Consider the following 22,437-nt stretch of genomic DNA (forward strand, 5'->3'; position numbering starts at 1 on the left):
GATGAGTCAAACGAGAAAGAAACCAGGATGTCCGTCAGCCGGGACCGGCCTGAGCACGCCAGGCCCCGAGGACAGGCCACCATCGCCTCCCTCCAGAGCCACAGCTTCTCTGGGTCTTCCTGCGTTAGTTAGCCAAGGTGCCGGAGGTCCCACCCCTGACGCCCACGTCCTGAGTCCCTCCCTCAGGTGTGGACACACTTAGCCACTTGCTTCTTTTTTTTTTTCCTTTTTTTTTTTTGAGACAGAGTCTCACTCTGTTGCCCAGGCTAGAGTGAGTGCCGTGGCGTCAGCCTAGCTCACAGCAACCTCAAACTCCTGGGCTCAAGCGATCCTCCTGCCTCAGCCTCCCGAGTAGCTGGGACTACAGGCATGCACCACCATGCCCGGCTCATTTTTTCTATATATATTTTTAGGTGGCCAGCTAATTTCTTTCTACTTCTAGTAGAGACGGGATCTTGCTCTTGCTTAGGCTGGTTTTGAACTCCTGACCTCGAGCAATCCTCCTGCCTCGGCCTCCCAGAGTGCTAGGATTTACAGGCATGAGCCACTGCACCCAGTCTGTCCCTTGCTTCTCATCGAAGAGAGCACAGCGATGGTCACTCGGACTGCAGCTTCTGCCTCAGGCGAGCTCTTGCCTGTGGGGCAGCCCTGAGCCAAGGGGCAGATGTCTCTGCCCACGAGTGCCAGTGAGCCGGAAATCGAGTCCCAGCCAGTGTTCAACCTCCAGCCCGGCCCAAGCCCTCAGGCCACAGGCATCCGCTATAAACCACACCCCGAGTCCTGACCCCCAGGAACTGTGAGGCAGCGAATTGTTTTAGCCGCTATGTTTTAGGGACTTTTGTAACAAAGCCATAGCTGACTGATACACCCTATAGCTGCTTCTCCACACGGCAGCTACCGTGTTTCCCCAAAAATAAGACCTACCCACAAAATAAGCCCTAGCAGGACTTCTAAGCATTTGCCCAATAGAAGCCCTACCCCGAAAATAAGACCTAGTGATGGGCGTGGCTACGCAGCGCGTCTGCACAACCCGTGCGTGTCGTCGCAGAGTGGTAAAGAAGATGAGCAGCCCTTCTCATCCGCCCCATGGGAGCTCTAGTGCTCGACAGGAGAGATCAGGGCCCAATGGTTCTAAAGGAAATAGAGTCGCAAGAAACTCAGGATGGGATTCGGGGTCTGGAGAGTGATGATGATGTTCCAGAAGAAGACGACTTCACTATATTTGAATAAATGTAGATGGTTGTACCCTACTTAAAAAAAAATAACACATCCCCTGAAAGTAAACCCTAGGGTGTCTTCTTGGGGAAAAGTAATTATAAGACCCTGTCTTATTTTTGGGGAAACACGGTATGTGATTCTGCCTGGGAAGCAAATCAGGTCCCTCCTCCTCCCGGCCAGACTGGCGCCCCCTGCAGGAACCCCGCTCTCACGCTGCTCCACAAACCCAGAGAGCTCCTCCCCCCCTGCACAGGGACACTGGCTCCCGCACCTGCTGTGGCCTGTGTGCGTGTCCACGGCCTCCCCGCTAGAACGGCAGCAGTGTAGGCGCCGGTGCACCCCTGTGTGAGCCCCCCATGGCCCCGGGGCACGTCTGGGGGGAGGGGCAGGTGGATGACACCCCGAATGGGAGTGGACATGGAGGGGCCAAACCCACGCACAGGGCAGGAGAGCTGTGTGTGGAAGACAGCTGCAGAGGAAAGGACTTGGGGTGTCGAGCGGTTTGTAAGCATCTAAACAGAAAACCATGGGTGGGATTGGTCCATTCCATCCACTGGCCCCTTAGGTAAACCCTGTGATGAGGGTTAACAATCCCATATGATATTGTCAATAAAAAAAAGAAAAATACAGGTTAAGAACAGAAACACTGAGCTCAGTGACACCCAACATTTATTGGCCGGGCGCGGTGGCTCACGCCTGTAATCCCAGCACTCTGGGAGGCCAAGGCGGGAAGGATTGCTTGACCTCAGGAGTTCGAGACCAGCCTGAGCAAGAGTGAGGCCCGTCTCTACTAAAAACATAGAAAGAAATTAACTGGACAACTAAAATTAGATAGAAAAATTTAGCCGGGCATGGTGGCCCATGCCTGTAGTCCCAGCTACTCGGGAGACTGAGCCAGGAGGATCGCTTGAGCCCAGGAGTTGGAGGTTGCTGTGAGCTAGGCTGATGTCACAGCACTCTAGCCCGGGCAACAGAGTGAGACTCTGTCTCAAAAAAAAAAAAAAAAAAGAAAGAAAGAAAGAAAGAAAAACATTTTTTAAGCAGGGACCATGCACAGGGTACGACCCAATACCCAGGGACAGGGCCACGGGGCAGACGCTGAATCCTCTCAACTCTGGGGGGGCGGGTTTCTGAGGGTGGAGGCACCTTTTGTAACTAAAGAAAACGTTTGCATGGAAAAGCAGCTGGAGGGGTAGCCACGGAAGTGACAGTCGTGCCGTGTCTGGGTGCTGAGCACGTATCTACACGGTCGAATATCGGGTGCTGAGCACGTATCTACACGGTCGAATATTGCACCAGGGAATGTCATTTCCTGCATGACAAGGATAGTGCAATATCTGTCAGGATCTCATTTCCGGTGTCGGGCCCAGCAGGAAAAGGCAGGAGGGGTGGGAAGGGCCTGCCATGGTCCCTGGGGCTGTCGTGGGCTGGATGGGCGGGAGCTGGGGGTGGGCCAGGCGTGGCAGACCAAGCCGTGGCTTTTCCTTCTGTGGTCTCTGTCCCCTCCTGCCCCCGTACTGAGGCAGGCCATGAGCCCCGCTGACCAGGGTGAGGCCCAGGCCCCAGGGGGTAGGTTACCATCTCTGGGCTTTGCAGACTCGAACTCCCAAGCTCCGGGGCTGTCCTCGCCTTGCCCCTTGCTGGACGTGCCATCTGTTAGCTGCCGTGGTGCCAGCTGTGCCCCTGGGTGGCCTTGGGGACGTGGCTGGACATTTCAGTGCGGTGGTTGTTCGTGCTTAGAACTTAGCACAACCAACAGCGCCAAAGGCGGGCGTTGCTGGGCGGAGGTTTTCAGCCGCTGTCGCAGCGCTGCGCTGGGCTGTCTCGGGAAAGGGCGCCGGGGCGCAGGGCTGGCCCAGTGTAGCCTCTCTGGACCCCTCGCCCTTGTCCCCGTGGGCAGCTGGTGGGCCCAGGATGCGACGTCCCCGCCCTCAGCGCGCTCCACGGGGAAGAGGGGCCCCGGCTTCCGAAGCTGTCCCGACCCGGCCGGGCTGGGAGGGGAGGCGCACAGAGGCCGGGGGTGGGGAGCGAGCTGGGGCGTCCGGTGGGCTTCGCGCTCCTCCCCGCGACCCTGGCCTCCGGTCCCTGCCCGCGCGGTCCGCAACCTCCAGTCGCACCCGGGGCAGAACGCTCCGGTCCGACCACGAGGGGACGCTGTCTCCCACCCGTCCGCCGCCGCTGCGCAGCGTCCTCGTCCGGTCTTAAGCAGCTTCTCTGACCGCAGGATCTTCTTCTGGAGTCCCGGTTGCCAGGTGGAGCACACCAGCTCCGCTGGGCCCCTTCAGTCTTACGCGTCTCCCCTATCCTCACCCCCTCGTGGCTTTTGGCCAGGTCTGTGCCCTATTTTTAGGTAGAAATTGGCAAAGAGAATGGGCTGGGAGTGGTTTGAGTCTCTGCCAACACCTCTTCTTCCGAGCTGCTTCCTGTGCCGGCAGCAGGTGGTGGTGGTGGTGGGGTATGGGACAGGAGCGGAGGGCAGCGAATGATGCTGAGGGCGAGTGGGACCCTCCCCCACGGAGCCGAGGCCTGCTCCCATCCGGCCTCGGGGACAGGCGTGGACAGCGCCCTGCGGGGCCTGGCGCTGGTGGCCCCCCCGAGTCCCTCCCGGCCAGACTCAGGCCCACACCCGTGGGACAGCGAGGGGCTGTTCCTACCCCTGGACCGGGACCGTCCTTCCTGCCCCAGCCTGGCCCAGCGCGGCGCTTGGCACACAATAGGCGCTCACTAAATGCATGGGTTTTTTTCCAGGGGGGAGGAGTTCTTTTGTTTATTTTACTTCAAAAATTTTAGGAGGCACACGTGTTTTTTGTTTCGTGGATAAATTAACTAATGAGAGAATAGTTACAGAATTAGCCACGGAATCCGAGAGATCGCAGGAGGCTGGGGATTTGGTGCGAATTGGGGTTCGTGGCCCCCTCTCCAAATCTGGGGGCGACCCCGGAGCGAGCCCTGGGCCGGCGATAGGCACAGCCGGGGAGGGGCGCCGCGACCCCTGACCCCCAAATCTGTTAGCCCTGGGCTCCCCTGGGAATTTGAACCGGTGTCCGCTGGGGCACCCCGGGGGGCGCAGGGCAGAGTGGCCTTTCTTCCACCCCCACTTGCCCGGCCGAGCTCCCCCCCACTCCCGGGGACCGCCCCCTCCCTGCCCCCCAAGCCCGGCCGCGCCCCGCCCCCGCAGTCCCCGCGCGGTGGCGGCCGCGGGAGCCACGTGCGCGGCGCCGGGCGGGCAGGCGAGCGGGGAAGCGCGGCCACGCCTGGCCCGGCCACCATTTCCCGGGCGCCGCGGCGGCGCCGACTCGCGGGCAGCGGCCCCTCCGAGCGCCCAGCGGTCCCGAGCGCGGCGCCGGGAGCATGAGCCTGGGCTCGCAGCGCGGGGCGGCGGCGGCCCCGGGGGTGGTGCCCGCGCCCTGCGCCTCGAAGGTGGAGCTGCGGCTCAGCTGCCGGCACCTGCTGGACCGCGACCCGCTCACCAAGTCCGACCCCAGCGTGGTGCTGCTGCAGCAGTGCCAGAGCCAGTGGGTGCAGGTAGGGCCGGGCGGGTGCGGAGCGGCCCCCGGGGCTGCGGATGCGGAGACCGAAGGGGGCGCGCGGAGCCTGGCGGGGCGCCAGGAAGGGGCGTCTGGGAGCTGGGGCAGAGCCCGGGGACAGGGTGGGGCCGCCAGGTGCACAGAGGAGATGTCCGGGAGGGGGCAACGGCTGAGAGGGGTCCAGGTAGAGAGGGGTGTCCGGAGGGGGATGCTGCAGTGGGGGTCCCCGGGGCCAGGCTGGAGCGCCCCAGGGGGAAGTGCGGGCAAGGGCCTTGACCAAGGGGCTCAGAAGGAGATGGGGGCTCCGGCGTGCAGCCGAGTGGAGGCGCAGGGTCCGGACTGGGGTTACGCAGCCCCCTCCACCGGCCTGCGGGGACCGCGGGGCGCCTCGCCTTGGCCCACGAGGCGGAGGAGCTGCTCTCGGGGCTCGTGGTCTGGGGAGGTCCGCGCTCGGCTGACTCCGGCCCCTCGCGCGCCCGAGGCCGAAACTTGACCTCTGGGATCCGGGACGGCCCGGCTGGAGGGCTCGTCGGTTCCGCCAGAGTCCAGACTCTGGCGCTGGTCCCGAGCGACCCCGGGGTGACCGCGGCGCAGGTGTCCGGGGTCCCGGACGCGAGTTTTCCCTGGACACCCCCGGCCTCCTCCCGCCGGCTCCGCGGCACAAAGCGCTTCTCCCGATATCTCGCCGGAATCACGGGGCTTCGCCTCGAAAGGGCAAGAAACGCGGGGCGCCCCGGGCCGCGGTGGCGACGAGCAGGCGCGCAGAAGGGGCGCGTCGAAGCCGTCGGCGGGGCGGAGGGGCCGGGACTCGAACCCGCGGGGAGGTGGAGGGGGCCACATCGCCAGGTCTCCCAGCGCAAGACGGCGCCTGCGTCCCGGGACTAGCTCCGCTGCTCTGACCCGGTGACATCTCCTGTCCTCTCTGGACCATCAGCCTCCGGGGCTGATAAGCCCCCTCGACCTGCCCCAACCACGGGTCTTGGGGGGGGCGGGGGCGCCACCGTCCCAGCCCCTGAGCCCCAAACCCTCAACAGTGCTTTGGGGTGACCTGAACATTGCAGGAGTTCGTGTGGTTCTAGGGGGGCGTGGAAGCTTGGTTGGCCTTATTTATATTTTGGGGGGGCAGTGGGGGGCGCTCAGTTTTCGAGAAAGGCGGGTGAAGCCACCCGTCCCCAGCTAGGGGGGGATCTGCAGCCACGACCCCTCCCTGCTCAGCTGGGTGCTGGGGAAAGAGCCCCTCACACCCCCCTTGGGGTTACCCAGTTCAGGACTGGAATCTGGCTCCATCCCCGACTGGGAGTGTCCTTGGGCGGGACCCTCCCCTCTCCGAGCCTCAGTTTCCCCATCTGTGAGCCCATCTGTGAGGCGGTGGGTGTGAGCTGAGAAGATGCAGAGAGGTGGAAGCCCATGGCTGGCAGGGGGTGGGGGAAAGGGGGCGTCCAGGGTCTGTGGGCGTGACCCCCAGGGGTGGAGGTGGGAGTCCAGGGCCCCGTGGATGGTGGACAGGCTGGGAGGGGTCTGAGATGAGCTGGAGGTGAGTCCTGCATGGCTCAGTGGTGGAGCGGGAGAGGGAGACAGGCCGAGAGCCCGGGGCCGACCCCCCAGCCGTGCCAGGGCAGGGGGCCGCTCACGGGTGCTTCCTGCAGGTGGACAGGACCGAGGTGGTCCGGAGCAGCCTGCACCCGGTGTTTTCCAAAGTCTTCACGCTGGACTACTACTTCGAGGAGGCGCAGAAGCTGCGATTCGAGGTGTACGACACACACGGGCCCAGTGGCCTCGGCTGTCAGGATGACGACTTCCTGGGGGGCATGGAGTGCACCCTGGGGCAGGTGGGCACCCCGGCCCTCGGGAGGGAGGCTCGGGGGCCCGGGGCTGTGACAGTGACGGAAACAGACTGTGCCAGGCATCAGAGGACGAGCACCCAGCCCGGCCCAGCTCTAGAGCTCCTGTCGACAAAGATTCCTTATTGGTTTTTTTGAGACAGAGTCTCGCTTTGTTGCCCAGGCTAGAGTGAGTGCCGTGGCGTCAGCCTCGCTCACAGCAACCTCGAAAAACTCCTGAGCTCAAGCAATCCTCCTGCCTCAGCCTCCCGAGTAGCTGGGACTACAGGCATGCGCCACCATGCCCGGCTAATTTTTTCTATATATATGTTTAGTTGACAAATTAATTTCTTTCTATTTTTAGTAGAGACAGGGTCTCGCTCTTGCTCAGGTTGGTTTCAAACTCCTGACCTCGAGCAATCCTCCCGCCTCAGCCTCCCAGAGTGCTAGGGTGACAGGCATGAGCCACTTCGCCCGGCCTGTTTTTTTAAGATATAATTTAAACTGGGTAATACGATCAAACCTCAGAAGGCATAACGGCCCCTGCTGCCCCCGTGCAGCAGGTCCTCTGCCCGGTCCTTGGCACCTTCCAGAGAGACACGTTCTTGCAGGAGCAAAGGAGCGTGTCATTTCTCCTCTTAAACACACACACACACACACACACACACACACAAATTACATTCTGTTCTGCAACTTGCTTTTTTCCGCTGTGGGGACAGAAGGGGCCCTTCCACAGCTCCACAGAGTGGCTCCCCCGCCCCACCCGCCTGCAGGTCCTCCGGTTTTGGTGGAACAATAGCGTTTGCGCCGCCGGCCCGTGTGCCAGGCTCTGCTCCGAACACTCCATGAGCCGCATGCTAATTCTCCAGGCTCGCCACGGAGGTCCTTTCTCACTGAGCTGTGATTTACATACCGTGCAATGCACGGATCCCAGGGGTCGAGACCGGCAAGTTCAGGCGGCTGCACACACACCAGCCCACCCCCCAGATCACGGGACGTTTCCCTCCCCCCGAGCGCCCCCCTCCCCTCTCCAGCCAGTCCCGGCTGGCTTTGTCGGTCCTAGAACCTCAGGTGTGTGACTCACGCGGCACGCTCTCATCTGTGCGGGATTCTTCTGCCCAGCATAAGGTCTGACTCACCCGCTCCCTGCACAGGTTGGTGCCGGTTCACGCTGGGTCCCTCCACCGTCCCCGTTTGTCAGATAAGGAAACTGAGGTTCAGTGAGGGCACAGCCGGGGGTTCCCGCCGGGCACATCTGCCCTTCGTACAGATGCAAGAGGGTGGCACATGCGTGGTGGACAGTCATGTATGAACACATGCAGGGACACCTGCCCATGTACACACGTGTCATAGCCTAGGCCAGACACACCTGTATGCATACCTGCATGAACACACGCGTGGGGCACATGGGGACACATGCATGCGTGTGTGAACACACACGCATCTGTGTAGATACCATGGCTTCCTGCTCTGCAGCCAACACCACACTCAGTGATCCAGGGGAGGCTGCTGGCTTCCGATACTTTTTTTTTTTTTTTTTTTTAGACTGAATGAGTCTGTGGAACGATACTTTTTTTTTTTTAAGACAGAGTCTCACTCTGTTGCCCAGGCTAGAGTGCCATGGCGTCAGCCTAGCTCACAGCAACCTCCAACTCCTGGGCTCAAGGGATCCTCCTGCCTCAGCCTCCCGAGTAGCTGGGACTACAGGCACGTGCCACCATGCCCGGCTGATTTTTTCTATATATTTTTAATTGGCCAATTAATTTGTTTCCATTTTTAGTAGAGACAGGGGTCTCGCTCTTGCTCAGGCTGGTTTAGAACTCCTGACCTCGAGCAATCCTCCCGCCTCGGCCTCCCAGAGTGCTAGGATCACAGGTGTGAGCCACCAAGGCCCGGCCCGTTTCCTCATTGAGTCAAGTGAACCGTGCACTCGGCCCAGAGCTGGGCACACAGGAAGAGCTTATTAAACACTGGCTGTCACCGCAAACCAGCGCTCCCGTTATGCCCGGAGCCCTTCTCCACTAAGGACCTGCTTTGCTGCCAGGAGGGGCAGGTGGGTGGGGAGGGAGCCAGGGCAGGCTCAGCCCTTGTTTTGTCACCAGCCGTGGGCATCTGCGCCCACCCTTGGGTCGTGCCAGGGCAGCAGGACAGGCCCCGGTGTGAGGCAGACCTTGTCTTAGGAGCCCAGATGTGAAGCCTTTCAATGGAGGAATCTTGGGGGGCTGGCCTGAGGCCCCCCGCTTTGCACCTTTAAGAGACCTTCCCTACCCCCTCTGCCTATTCTGACCTCCCTGCTCCCCTACCTGGGCTCTGTTTTCTCTCTGCACGGAATGTTCCTCTGTGCTCAGCGGCTGTCAGCCAGGCAGGCCCCGGTGGCGGGGGGACAAGAGTAGCCGCTGTCTGGTTTGCGCTCGGCCCCCTTTGCCGGGACACCCCTGTGTCTGCCGGACAGCAGCAGGCGAGGGCTGGCCACGGGGTGGGCTGCCATGCGTGGCCACCACGTGGCGCTCGCTGAGGACACACGTGCGTGTGGACAGCCTGTCCGTTGATTGCGTCAGCGTCACCCCCGTGTACAGGCGAGGACGTGGAGCCCCCACCCCAGCCCTGCTCCCTGCCGAGCAGCTGGCGTGTGCCGGGAGCAGCCTGTGCCACGTCAACACGCCCGCCCAGGCGGGGCTCCTGGCGGATGGGGGAGGCACCGGGGGCCGTGAGGAGGGGGAGGCCCAGGCTGGGAGACGAGACCCCAGGGACCGTGTCAGCGCTGGGGACCTGCTGGGCCTGAGGGTCCGGGGCGGGGGGCCGGCACCGTCCGCCCCACGAGGGTCCCCGGAGGGCTGTGGGGGGGTGGGGACGCAGAGGACAGACTGAGGGGTCTGTTGGGGTCCAGGACCCTCAGACTGTTGGGGTCCTGGAGTCGGAGCTCTTCCTTGCCTGACTTTTCTGACGTCCAGATCGTGGCCCAGAAGAAAATGACCCGCCCGCTGCTGCTGAAATTCGGCAGGAACGCCGGCAAGTCCACCATCACGGTGAGGCCCTCTGCCCTCCGACCTCTGACCCACGCTGGGGGGCGGGTCCGTGGGCTGCCGGGTGGGGTCGGGCCACCGCCAGGCCCAGCTGGGAGCCCTGCCCTGGCCCCTCGCAGGTGATCGCCGAGGACATCTCGGGGAACAACGGCTACGTGGAGCTCTCCTTCCGGGCCAGGAAGCTGGACGACAAGGTGAGGGCGCGGGGCAGCCGGGAGCGGGGCAGCGTTCCTGCTTCCGTGGGGCTGGGGACCCCCGTGCGCGAAGCCCGTCCCCGCCTGGCGCGGACCTGGCACCAGCCGCGGCGTCTGTGAGGCGGTGATGACGGGGACTGGCCGAGGACAGACAGTGTCACGCGTGTGGGGCGTGTGGAGAGCTGTGGGGTCCCAGGCGTGCACGGTGGTGGGCACGGCTGCCGTCTCCAGGGAAGCAGGGTCCTGCCTGCTGTCTCCTGACGCCGGACGCACCCCAGTTGCACTCGAAACCCCGTCCAGTGACGGGGAGACGGGCAGGGGGCCCTGAGGTCGCCGGGTGGGAACCCCTTTTGCGCGGCGTCTCTGCCCCCTGCAGACGTTCGAGCCCAGATTGCAGCCTGGGGAGGGGCAGCGGGTGGGAGACGCTCTGGGGGGGACTTCCTGCCACCCTGCTTTATACCCGGGGAGGCTCTTCCCCCAAAAGCCCGACGTGGACCCCCCACACACACTCCAGGACCTCTTCAGCAAGTCCGACCCCTTCCTGGAGCTGTTCCGGGTCAACGACGATCTCAGCGAGCAGCTCGTGTACCGCACGGAGGTGAGTGGACGCCGGGGGCGCACAGAGGCAGGACCCGAGAAGCCCGGCCCACGGCTGGCCATGGGGCGCTGTGTCCCCCACACCCAGCGCCTCCCGTCCACGGGGTCACGTGACCGGGCGTGGCCTCAGTGGCCGGGCGTGACCTCGGTGGCCGTGTCTGCAGTTGGCATCCCACGGGCTTCTCTGCTGTCAGTGTGATTATTTTTAGGGACACCTTCCACTTCCTGCAGGTGAAACGGGATTCCAGTGACAGCAGGGAGAGTGTTTCCTTTTGAGATAAATTAGTTTGAGTCTTAAAAAAAAAAAAAAAAAGTCTATTTAAGGAGAAAGGAATCCGGGTGGCCGGGGACCACACCAGAAGTTGTGAAGGTGGTTCCCAAAGGCGGGGGTTTGCAGGCGACCTGCTGGTCCCCACCCGGGCACGGCAGGGTGCAGCGAAGGGGGCCGGCCGTGCCCCCTCCCACCCGTGGGCCCCGGGTCTCCCCTTCTGGGCCCTTCCCGCCCACAGGTCGTGAAGAACAACCTCAGCCCCGTGTGGGAGCCCTTCAAGGTGTCGCTGAGCTCCCTGTGCTGCTGTGAGGAGACTCGGCCTCTGAAGGTGGGGGCCGGCGGGGGGGGGGGCCGGGGCAGCTGTCACCGCAGACCCCAAGTAGGCCCCTTGGGGTCAGGGGTGGAGCCGCCCGGGCTGGGAGGGAGGGCCTGGGGCGCCCGGGCTGGGGGCAGGTGGCTGAGGGTCCCGGGGCTCCCCAGGGCCTGGTCTGGGACTACGACTCCCGCGGGAAGCACGACTTCATCGGGGAGTTCGCCACCACCTTCCTGGAGATGCAGAAGGCCTTCGCGGAGGACCAGGTGAGCCGGGGCGCCCGGCTGGGCGGGCCGCACCTGTCGGCTTGCAGAGGTGGAGAGAACCAGGTTCCGCTGTGTGAGGGTGAAAAGGGACGATATCCGCTGAGTGGCCACAGCTGGAGAGACCGAGCGGCAGATTTAAGAACAGTTCAGGGTGGGGGGCTGGGGTGGTGTCTGAGTTTGGGGGTCCTGAAGGGAGCCCTCCCCGGGGGTGTCTGCCCAGCCTGCAGCTGAGGGCGGTGGGTGGGTCTGGTGGGGGCTTCCCTGGCTCTCCTTCCTGCCCTCCAACCCCGGACCCGTGTCTCTGGGCAGGGCCACGCTGCCTGTGGGGTCTAACCTGGACCCCTTCTGACCACACCGCCGGTCCTCGGCTGCTCCCCCTCTGACAGCGGTTCCCACCCGGCCACGCCCGTCCCCTGCGCAGGGGGAGCCCTGGGCTCACTCTGGGGACAGCCCTGGGGGGTGAGGTCACCCGGGGATGGTGCTGGGTGCTGCCAGTCTGGGGAGGGACCTCCGCCCGTCCGTTTGTGCCAGGCCCAGTGGGACTGTGTGAACGCCAAGTACAAGCAGAAGAAACGCAACTACAAGAACTCGGGGGTGGTCGTCCTGGCAGACCTGAAGGTGAGGCCCTGCCCAGGTGGGGGCGACTAATCCTGCCCAGGTGGGAGCAAGGCGAGCCCCTCCCTGGTGGTGCCCGGCGTGATGGGCAGGGGGGAGGTGGGGGCTGGTGTCTCAGATCTGAGCAGGCCCCTCCATCTCCCTGGGGGGCCGGGTGAGCCCTGCCGACGCCACTGCCCGGAAGCTCCACAGGGTCTACTCCTTCCTGGACTACATCATGGGCGGCTGCCAGATCCACTGCACCGTGAGTCCCCCTCCCTGCTTCTGAGGCCCCCCAGGAGTGGAAGGGGCACTCGGGCAGGTTCCACCCGCGTCTGGGCTTTTCCTTCCCTGAGGGGGCCTCTCCTTGGCCAAACGAGAGTTGGGGGCCGGCCAGGGCCACCCTGGGAGGCAGAACCCTCAGGGCCCACCTCCTACAAAAGCACGGTGACAGAAAACACATGAAAAAGAAAAGGGGGCCGGGCACGGTGGCTCACATCGCCTGTAACCCTAGCACTCTGGGAGGCCGATGCAGGCGGATCGTTTGAACTCAGTAATTCAAGACCAGCCTGAGTGAGAGCAAGACCCTGTCTCTACTAAAAAAATAATAGAAAGAAATTAGCTGGACAACTAAAAATAGATAGAAAAATTTAGCCAGGCACGGTGGCACATGGCTGTAGTCCCAGCTACTTGGGAGGCTGAGGCAGGAGGATTCCTCGAGCCCAGGCACTCTATCCCAGGCAACAGAGTGAGACTCTGTCTCAAAAAAAAGGGAGGGTGAGCATGTGGCTGCCAGGGACAGGCAACCTCAGGCTGCCGTGGCCACACCGAGGTAGCTCTAGGGCAGACCCACCTGCAGGTCCCACTGCTGTTGTTTCCCTGGGTGGCCCTAGACCAGCCTGTGGGAAGCAGCCGTGGGGGCCGGGCGGGAGGTGTCAGTCCAGAGCAGATGGGAACCCCCCCCATGCCTCTGTCTGAGCCGGCACCCCTGCCGGCAGTGAGCCTCAGCCCAGGGATCTGGGGGGGGTGTCGTTTGGGGATCCAGGGAGCTGAGGGGCTGGCAGGACCCGGGGAGACCCCTCCTCACCCTGGGCAGTGGGTGGGACAGTCCCAGCGAGCAGTGACTTTGGGCAGCAGCCCCAGCTCCACCGCACGAGGCCCCAGGTCCCAGCTGCTCTGGGCTCAGGTGTATCTTACCTGTCCGGTGGTGGGGTACATGTGTCCTGCCTGGCCTGCTCACCGCTCCTGGGCCTCTTGCAGGTGGCCATCGACTTCACAGCCTCCAATGGGGACCCTCGCAACAGCTGCTCCCTGCACTACATCAATCCCTACCAGCCCAACGAGTACCTGAAGGCCCTGGTGTCCGTGGGCGAGATCTGCCAGGACTACGACAGGTGCGGCCCCCATCCCCCACCCCCGGCTCCCCTCACCTGCCTGGGCTGCAGGTCAGGGCTGGTGGCCCTATGTGGGGGGCAGGGGGCACCATGACCGTCCACCCATCAGCAGGACCTGCCCGGTCAGGCAGGGACCCCTCTGTAGTGGCTGGTGCCACAGTGCAGATGGCTGACACCCCGGGGGGCTGTCTACAGATCAGGAAACTGAGGTCGCGAAGCTTACCTGAGGGTGCCCGGCTGGCTGGGAAGTGGCCTTGTGCACACCCAGGGGGCTGCTGGACTCTGAGCTCGTGGCGGCAACCCGGAGCCCCAGCCCAGGGCTTGGGAGCAGATGCCCCGAGCTCCCTCCCTTGTGTCTCCCATCGGGGTGGGTGAGGGCCGAGGGCAGGAGACCACGGAGCCCCCTGAGCTGTCAGGGCCTGCACAGGGAGGTGTCTGCAGGGGACAGACAGCGTGTGCAGGGCAGAGACAGGGCGTCAGGGAGGGCAGACTTACAGAGCAGCTCGACCCATCCTGCGTGCCTGGCTCAGTTTCTTCTCCTGCACTGTGCCTCAGTTTCCCCCATGTGGCATGGCAGTGGTGCCAGTCCTGGGCCAGCAGGGCCCTGGTCTCCTGGGTTCCCGTCCGTGTTTCCCCTGAAGCGGCCCCCACCCCGCCCCCGGGAGGCAGGGTTCCCCGAGTGACCAGGGCCGCCTCTCTTCCAGTGACAAGAGGTTTTCTGCTTTGGGGTTTGGAGCTCGGATCCCTCCCAAGTATGAGGTAGGAAAGCCCAGGGGCCGGGGCCCCCACCCCTCCATGGGACCCCTGGTTGCTGCCATTTCCTGCTGGGAACCAGCTCCTATGGGACGGGGTGGGAAGCAGAGACCTGCCCAGCAGCCAGAGAGGCTGACCTTTGACCTCCTAGGACTTCTCAGCTTTGGGGGGACTGGAGACAAGCCCCATGTTCTGTCAGGAAGAAGGAAGAACATTATCATGTTTCCCCGAAAATAAGACTTACCCATAAAATAAACCCTAGCATGGCCGGGCGCGGTGGCTCACGCCTGTAATCCTAGCACTCTGGGAGGCCGAGGCGGGAGGATCACTCGAGGTCAGGAGTTCAAAACCAGCCTGAGCAGGAGCGAGACCCCGTCTCTACTATAAATAGAAGGAAGTTAATTGGCCAACTAATATATATAGAAAAAATTAGCCGGGCATGGTGGTGCATGCCTGTAGTCCCAGCTACTTGGGAGGCTGAGGCAGGAGGATCGCTTGAGCCCAGGAGTGTGAGGTTGCTGTGAGCGAGGCTGACACCACGGCACTCACTCTAGCCTGGGCAACAAAGCGAGACTGTCTCCAAAAAAAAAAAAAAAAAAGCCCTAGCAGGATTTCTAAGCATTTGCGCAATAGAAGCCCTATCCCGAAAATGAGACCTAGTGATGGGCGTGGCTATGCAGCGCGTCTGCACGACCCGTGCATGTTGTCACGGAGCGAGAAAGAAGATGAGCAGCCCTTCTCATCCGCCCCGTGAGAGCTCTATTGCTGGACAGAAGAGATTGGGGCCGTTGGTTCAGAGTCTGGAAACAGTGGCAAGAAATTCAGGATGGAATTTGGGGTTTGGAGAGTTATGATGTTCTAGAAGAAGACGACTTAACTATATTTCAATAAATGCAGGTTGTTCTACTGTACTTAAAAAAAAAATAACACATCCCTGAAAATAAGCCCTAGGGTGTCTTCTTGAGGAAAAATAAATATAAGACCCTGTCTTGTTTTCTGGGGAACACGGTAGTTTGGAATCTTCTGGCTGCAGATAATAATTCAACTGGCTTACAAAAAATGGTGTGTGGGGGATTTATTGGCTAATAGAACTGAGAAGCTTCAGGTCTGGCTGGATCCAGGGGCTAAAGCAATGTCCCAGGACTAGTCTGTCTGTTTCCCCCTCTGTCTGGTGGCTCTGCCTCCCCCACAAGTCGGCTTCCCTCCCGTGTAGGCTTTTCCCTCTGGGGCCCTTCAGAACCTCCAAACCCACCTCTCCCCGGGGTGGGGAGCGTGGCAGTCCCGGGAGGACGGGACCCCACGCCGACTGGCCGCTCTTGTCCCCACCCAGGTGTCCCACGACTTCGCCATCAATTTCAACCCTGAGGACGATGAGTGTGAAGGTGGGAGCTGGAGGCGGGCCCGGGGCGGCGGCGGGGCGCCCAGGGGCCGGGCTCACCCGCTGTCCCCGCAGGGATCCAGGGTGTGGTGGAGGCCTACCAGAACTGCCTGCCCAGGGTCCAGCTCTATGGCCCCACCAACGTGGCGCCCATCATCTCCAAGGTGGCGCGCATGGCGGCGGCCGAGGAGCACACCGGGGAGGCCTCGGTAGGTGCCCGGGGCAGGGCGGTGGGGACTGTGTGCGTGTGGGACAGTGACATGTACGGTGGCACGGGGCTGGTCGTGTGCTCAGCGGGGACTGTGCGTGTTGGACAAGGGAGCCCACCGTGGCACAGGGTCAGCACGGTGGGGCTGCAGGTCGGTGGCAGCAGTGACCTGGGGGCCAGGCGGAGGACCAGCCCGAGGCAGGACAGAGCGCTGGACGGGGAGGGCCCACGTTGCCAGCAGCGGCCCCCTCAGAGCTGCAGGAATCTCGGGGCACAGGATGGAATTCAACGGGCCGTGGCGCTGACTCCAGCCAGCCTCCCCTCCTCCTGTCCCTTCTGCGCCGCCACACGGCTGGTCACTGTTTGCTCCTGCATACGTTGTTACTTTGCACGTGTTACCGCCTTGCACAGATGCTGCATTGCTGGAGATCGATCTGCTTGGCATTCTCACTTGTCACCACGCTCTGCAGCCCTGTTGGGCTGCCGGGCCCACAGCAGGCCTATCGATTTTGTTTAACTTTCTATTTTGAAAAAAAAAAAAAAAAAAACTCCAGCAAATTTACAAGCATGGTGAGAATAGTGCAGTGACCTCCAGTTACCCTGCTCTTGGGCTCCCCGTCAATGACGTTTTCCCGGCCCCTGCTCTGCGTATGTGCGCGCTGCTGCCGCCACCGCCATCCTTCTCTCTGAACTATGTGAGAGCCGGCTGCCTCCCGCTGCTGCTCAGACTCTCCAGGCCGCCGACCCGCCAGGGAAGGGCTGCTGTGTAGACCACAGGGGCTGAGGGCGTCCCAGGCACTTCTCATTCACCCCCATCCCACCATGACCCACTCTCTCTGGGTCTAGCCGTCCATAGTCTTTTTTTTTTGAAGACGGAGTCTCGCTCTGTTGCCTGGGCTAGAGTGAGTGCCGTGGCGTCAGCCTAGCTCACAGCAACCTCAAACTCCTGTCTCAAGCGATCCTCCTGCCTCAGCCTCCCGAGTAGCTGGGACTACAGGCATGCACCACCATGCCCGGCTCATTTTTTCTATATATTTTTAATGGGCCAATTAATTACTTTCTATTTTTAGTAGAGACAGGATCTCGCTCTTGCTCAGTGCTAGTTTCCAACTCCTGACCTTGAGCGATCCTCCTGCCTCGGCCTCCAAGAGTGCTAGGATGACAGGCATTAGCCACCCGCACCCGGCCCATCTACATCCGTGTCAGGATTTGGGCTGGTCCTCAGTGTGCTCTGCCCACGCCACCCTGACCCGGGCTCCGGCCATGTGCGCTCAGCACCCTGTGTGGAGGGTGCCCACACATTTTATGCTCAGCCTCCTGAGCACGGACGCCCCAAAAGCCACGCCCTGAGAGCAGCGGCTGTGCAGAGAGGCAGGGAGACCCCTCCCCAGGCTGGGCTGTGTCTGGGAGGCAGGAGGGGAGCAAGGGCCAGACTCAGCCCTGGGCACCAAGACAGCCCTAACTCTGCAGCCAGGAAGGATGGATGCCGCAGGCTGGGCCCGTTTGCCTCCTGCTCTTTGGTGTCCTTCTCTTCCCATGATTTCTGTGTCACTGGGAGTGGTGGCTCACTCCTTGGTCCCAGTTACTCGGGAGGCTGTTGAAGTTGTGGAAGTTGAGCCTTCCTGGCCACAGTGAGCTGAGCTTGTGCCACTGCACTCCAGCCAGGGTGACAAGGCGAGACCCTGACTCTAAAAAAAGAATTATATGCCTGTTTTTTCTTCTTTTAAAATATTTTGGCCCGGCACGGTGGCTCACACCTGTAATCCTAGCACTCTGGGAGGCCGAGGCAGGAAGGTCGCTCAAGGCCAGGAGTTTGCAACCAGCTCTGAGCATGAGAGAGACGCCGTCTCTATTAAAAATAGAAAGAAATTAGCTGGACAACTAAAAACATGTAGAAAAAATTAGCCCGTAGTCCCAGCTACTTGGGAGGCCGAGGCAGGAGGATCGCTTGAGCCCAGGAGTTGGAGGTTGCTGTGAGCTGCTGATGCCACGACACTCTAGCCTGGGCAACAGAGTGAGACTCTGTCTCAAAAAAAAAAAAAAAAAAAAAAAAACATTTATCATGGAGAATTCCAAACATCAAAAGTTAAGAAATAGCAAAATGAGTCGCATAGAGCCACTGTCAGGTTCAACAGATGGTCCATCGACCCTCACCTTCCTGAATTTTAAACGTTTTATTCTTCTTTGCACTTTGAAATAATTTCAAACTTACAGAAAAGTTGCAAGAATAGTGCAGAGAGACGTGAGGTGCAGTCGCCCAGAGATACCGCTGCTCACATCTTGCCACTTCTGCTTTGTGTCTGGGAAGCCGTTTTTATGTTTTATTTTTCAAATTTGGTTCACCTATTTTTTGTTGTGATAAAATACACATAGTTTAATATTTGCCATCATAACCGTTGAAAAGCGTACAGTTCAGAGGCGCTAAGTACATTCACACTGTGGTGCAAACACTACCCCTGCCTAGTTATATCAGCACCCCAAATGAAACTCCACACCTATTCGTTTGCATGTATTTTTAATGTATACAAAATAGTATTGTGTGGCCGGGCGCAGTGGCTCACACCTGTAACCCTAGCACTCTGGGAGGCGGAGGTGGGAGGATTGCTCGAGGTCAGGAGTTCGAAACCAGCCTGAGCAAGAGTGAGACCCCTGTCTCTACCATAAGTAGAAAGAAGTTAATTGGCCAACTAATATATATAGAAAAAATTAGCCGGGCATGGTGGCGCATGCCTGTAGTCCCAGCTACTCGGGAGGCTGAGGCAGGAGGATCGCTTGAGCCCAGGAGTTTGAGGTTGCTGTGAGCTAGGCTGACACCACAGCACTCACTCTAGCCTGGGCAACAAAGTGAGACTCTGTCTCAAAAAAAAAAAAAAAAACCAAATAAACAAAAACAGTATTGTGCAAAGATGATGGTGCTTTTTTTTTTTTTAACTTGGCACCACTACACACACACACATTTAACTTTTTGTGAACCGTTTGAGGGCAAGTTGCCACATCTTGCCCATCTACACCTTAATACTTTGTTGTACACTGTCCTATAGTCGTGAGTATTCTCTTATATAACCATAGCACAAGTCTCAGTTTCGGGACATTTAATTTAGATGCTTTTATCTGACGTATAGAACATATTCCGGTTTCACTAATTGTCACAATAATTTTTGTAGCAGTATTATTTCTGGTGCAGGGTCCAGTCTAGAATCAAGGACTAGGCCGGGTGCGGGGGCTCACACCTGTAATCCTAGCACCCCCACACCCAAGGCCTGCACACCTCTCCTCCTCCGGCCCAGGCCTGGGTTCGAGTCCTGGTTCAGGAGCCTCCTGCGCAGCGTGGGCCCTGCAGCCTCCCCTAGAGCTGCGCGCAGGGCCGCCGGGCAGGCTCGCGGTTTGCCGCGCTGGGACGGGGCTCCCGGCTGCACCTGGGGCTGTCAGGTGCGGGGGGTGCGGGGGAGGCCCGGGCCTCAGACCCGGTCGAGCCTCCCACCCCCTACCCCCCCGCCCCCAGCAATACTACATCCTGCTGATCCTGACGGACGGCGTGGTGACCGACATGGCGGACACGCGCGAGGCCATCGTGCGCGCGTCGCACCTGCCCATGTCCATCATCATCGTGGGCGTGGGCAACGCCGACTTCACCGACATGCAGGTCCTGGACGGCGACGACGGCGTCCTGCGCTCCCCGCGGGGGGAGCCCGCGCTCCGCGACATCGTGCAGTTCGTGCCCTTCCGGGAGCTGAAGAACGTGAGTGGGGGGGGCTGGGGGGGGCTGCAGCGGGGGGAGGGGCGGCTGGGGGGAGGGGGTGCGGGGGGGCTGCGGGGGGAGGGGTGGCTGGGGGGGCTGTGGAGGGGCTGGGGGGGCTGCGGGGGGGAGGGGTGGCTGGGGGGGCTGTGGAGGGGAGGGGGGCTGTGGAGGGGAGGGGGGCTGTGGAGGGGCTGGGGGGGCTGCGGGGGGCGGGCTGCAGCAGGGGGAGGGGGGCTGCGGCGGGGGAGGGGGGATGCGGGGGGGGGGGGGTGAGCTGCGGCAGGGGGAGGGGGCTGGGGTGGCTGCGGGGGGCGGGCTGCTGCGGGGGAGGGGGCTGGGGGGACTGTGGGGGGCGGGCTGCGGCGGGGGGGGCGGGCTGCGGCGGGGGGAGGGGCTGCGGGGGGGGGGGGGCGGGGGTCCCTGGGGAGGCCCCGGCTCAGGGCAGCAGAGCGCGGGCACGTTCCACCCAGGGCCAGCAGGATTTTTGCGTCACATGGGCACACAGAGTCCTGCAGCAAGACACACACGTCATACATGGACACACATGGTCTACAAGGAGACACACATCACACAGACACATGTCCTCCAATGAGACACGCATGTCACACGGACACATATGGTGTTCTATAGCGAGACATACATATCCCACAGGAACACATGTGGTGCTACAATGAGACACACATGTCACACGGACACATATAGGGTCTTACAGCACGACATACATATCCCACAGGAACACACATGGTTTACAATGAGACACACGTCACATGGACACACATGGTCTACAGTGAGACACACGTCACATGGACACACACATGGTCTACAGTGAGACACACGTCACATGGACACACATGCTCTACAGTGAGACACACGTCACATGGACACACATGGTCTACAGTGAGACACGTCACATGGACACACATGGTCTACAGTGAGACACACGTCACATGGACACACATGGTCTACAGTGAGACACACGTCACATGGACACACATGGTCTACAGTGAGACACATGTCACATGGACACACATGGTCTACAGTGAGACACGTCACATGGACACACATGATCTACAGTGAGACACACGTCACATGGACACACATGGTCTACAGTGAGACACATGTCACACAGACACACATGTCCTACAATGAGACATGCACATGACAGGGACACACGTGGTCTACAGTAAGACACCTGTCACATGGACACATACATGATCTCCAGTGAGACACACACACACGGAGTCCTACGATGACACACACGGACACGTGTCCTATGGTGAGGCGTGCACGTCAGGTGGACGCGTGTGGCACGGTGGTCAGCGTGGGTGCTGGCTGTGCAGGCCCCCATCCCACACAGACTCTCCCCCTCTCTGCCTGGGGAGCGGGGGCATCTCCCCGCGGGGCGGGTGGGTCCCCGAGCGAGTGCAGGTCATGCTCAGGGGCGGGTCACCAGGTGGGTGCTGCAGCCTCCTCTGTGTCCTGTCCTCCCGGGACCTCCCTGCCCTGGGCCAGCTCCCGGTGGGCCCAGACCGACTCCACCACGCCGTGGGGCCACCACCTGCGCCAGGGACCCGGCTCTGCAGGGCGAGGGCGGGCTGGGGCCGTGGAATGGGGGCAGGGGCTCTTAACGTGCAGGTGGCACTGCCGTCCCTGCCTGTCGCCCCGCCCAGGCGTCCCCCGCGGCGCTGGCCAAGTGCGTGCTGGCAGAGGTGCCCAAGCAGCTGGTGGAGTACTACAGCCACAGGGAGCTGCCCCCGCGGGGCCTGGGCGCCCACACCCCCGAGGCCGGCCCCCGCTCCACACCCTGAAGGCCACGGAGAGGGGCAGCGTCCTCGGGGTCCCATCTGTAGCACCTGGGGTCCCCCCAACCTCCCCAGGGGCCTCTGGTCCCCGCCCAGGCCCCTCCTGTTGTCCCGTGACCCGGCTGGCTCCGGCCAGCGCCTGGGCCCCTAGGGCTGGGGACGAAATCAGGCGGGGTCAGCAGGGGACCGGGGTGGCCCTGCCAGGGGAGGGGCCTGACCTTTGTTGGGGGAGGAGCCCCCTCGCAGCCCCCAGTCCTGGGGGGCCAGAGCCCCGCTGCCTGGCGGCCCCCACAGCCCTCCCTCCTGCCCCTTGCTGCCACCCAGCGCTGAGTCTGCGGGGTCTGGGGGCGTCCGACGTAATAAAGTGTCTCCTGGTCCCCACAGCTGTCTGGCACCGTTACTGACCCTGCCGCGCAGAGGCCTGGCCCCCTCCTTGCCCCCCATGTGGAGCAGGGACTCCCCAGGGCCGCTCCTGGGCTGCTGAGGACCCGCCCAGGGTCCAAGGGGTAGTTGGGGGGCCAGAGGGTGCGATGACCCCCACCCCTGCCACTGCCAGCAAACTCCACTCAGCGTCACGAGACTCCCCAGGCCTGAAATCGGCCCTGGTGAGGGTGTGGGCCTTGGGCAGCCGGAGCCCCCGGGTCCAAGTCTGCTGGGGGAGGAGGGGTCTTGGGGACCCGGCTGGGGGTGCCGGGCGAGCCTCGGGGCCACCTGGGCACACTCAGGTGCAGCCACCTGCCCGAGGCTCCAGCCCTGCCGGGGTTCCCAACCGAGTTTCCCCCAGATTATTTCGTCCAAGAAGAACATGTGGTCCTGACCCCGAGTCCAGGCCCACCCACCCGTCAGTCCGTCCGTCCGTCCTCTCTGCCTATTTTTAGCTCCTGATTCATCTTCTGTTAGGCAGGGATAATAGGCATCGCCATAGCAACCTGGCTGCCACGTGAATTCCGGAAGGGCCGCCACTGCTGTCCTTGGGGAGGACAGAGGCTCCAGAGAACAGCCCTTCCAGGCACGTGTCGGGGCCGCAGGGTTGTGGGGCCTGAGGGTGGGGTCCCGCCACCGCCCAGACGGCTCCTGGGCTCCAGGCGGGGCCGGGCCAACCGTGGGGCGTCGGTCAGTGGTGGTCCTGGAAGGAAGCAGGAGGCCCAGTGGGGTCTGCGCCCAGCGCTGGGGGCAGCCTCGATGGCCCAGGGAGCAGCCCTCGGCCAGACGGGGCCATGGGGGAGGGTCTCTTCCCAGAGCCGTCCCCCCACGGGGATGTGGACACCCAGCCCCTCCTCCTGCCCCTTCCCGCTGAGCCTGCTCTTCGCCCGCCCGGGGTCGGGCAACCTGAAAACACG

General features: G+C 61.9%; 1 protein-coding gene across 1 annotated transcript; it reads left to right on the forward strand.

Moving 5' to 3' along the window:
• The first annotated feature begins 4,430 nt into the window (after positions 1-4,430).
• Positions 4,431-21,468, forward strand: CPNE7 (copine 7). Its single transcript, XM_020282830.2, has 15 exons — positions 4,431-4,743; positions 6,392-6,574; positions 9,517-9,591; positions 9,708-9,782; positions 10,297-10,380; positions 10,889-10,978; positions 11,131-11,229; positions 11,761-11,847; positions 12,029-12,088; positions 13,084-13,217; positions 13,922-13,976; positions 15,301-15,352; positions 15,424-15,557; positions 19,059-19,295; positions 20,966-21,468. The coding sequence occupies exons 1-15, from the start codon at positions 4,570-4,572 to the stop codon at positions 21,101-21,103; spliced, it is 1,677 nt and encodes a 558-aa protein (XP_020138419.1). The 5' UTR covers positions 4,431-4,569; the 3' UTR covers positions 21,104-21,468.
• The last annotated feature ends 969 nt before the right edge of the window (positions 21,469-22,437 follow it).

Source organism: Microcebus murinus, chromosome 20 (genome assembly GCF_040939455.1).
Source record: "Microcebus murinus isolate Inina chromosome 20, M.murinus_Inina_mat1.0, whole genome shotgun sequence".
Lineage (NCBI taxonomy): Eukaryota > Metazoa > Chordata > Mammalia > Primates > Cheirogaleidae > Microcebus > Microcebus murinus.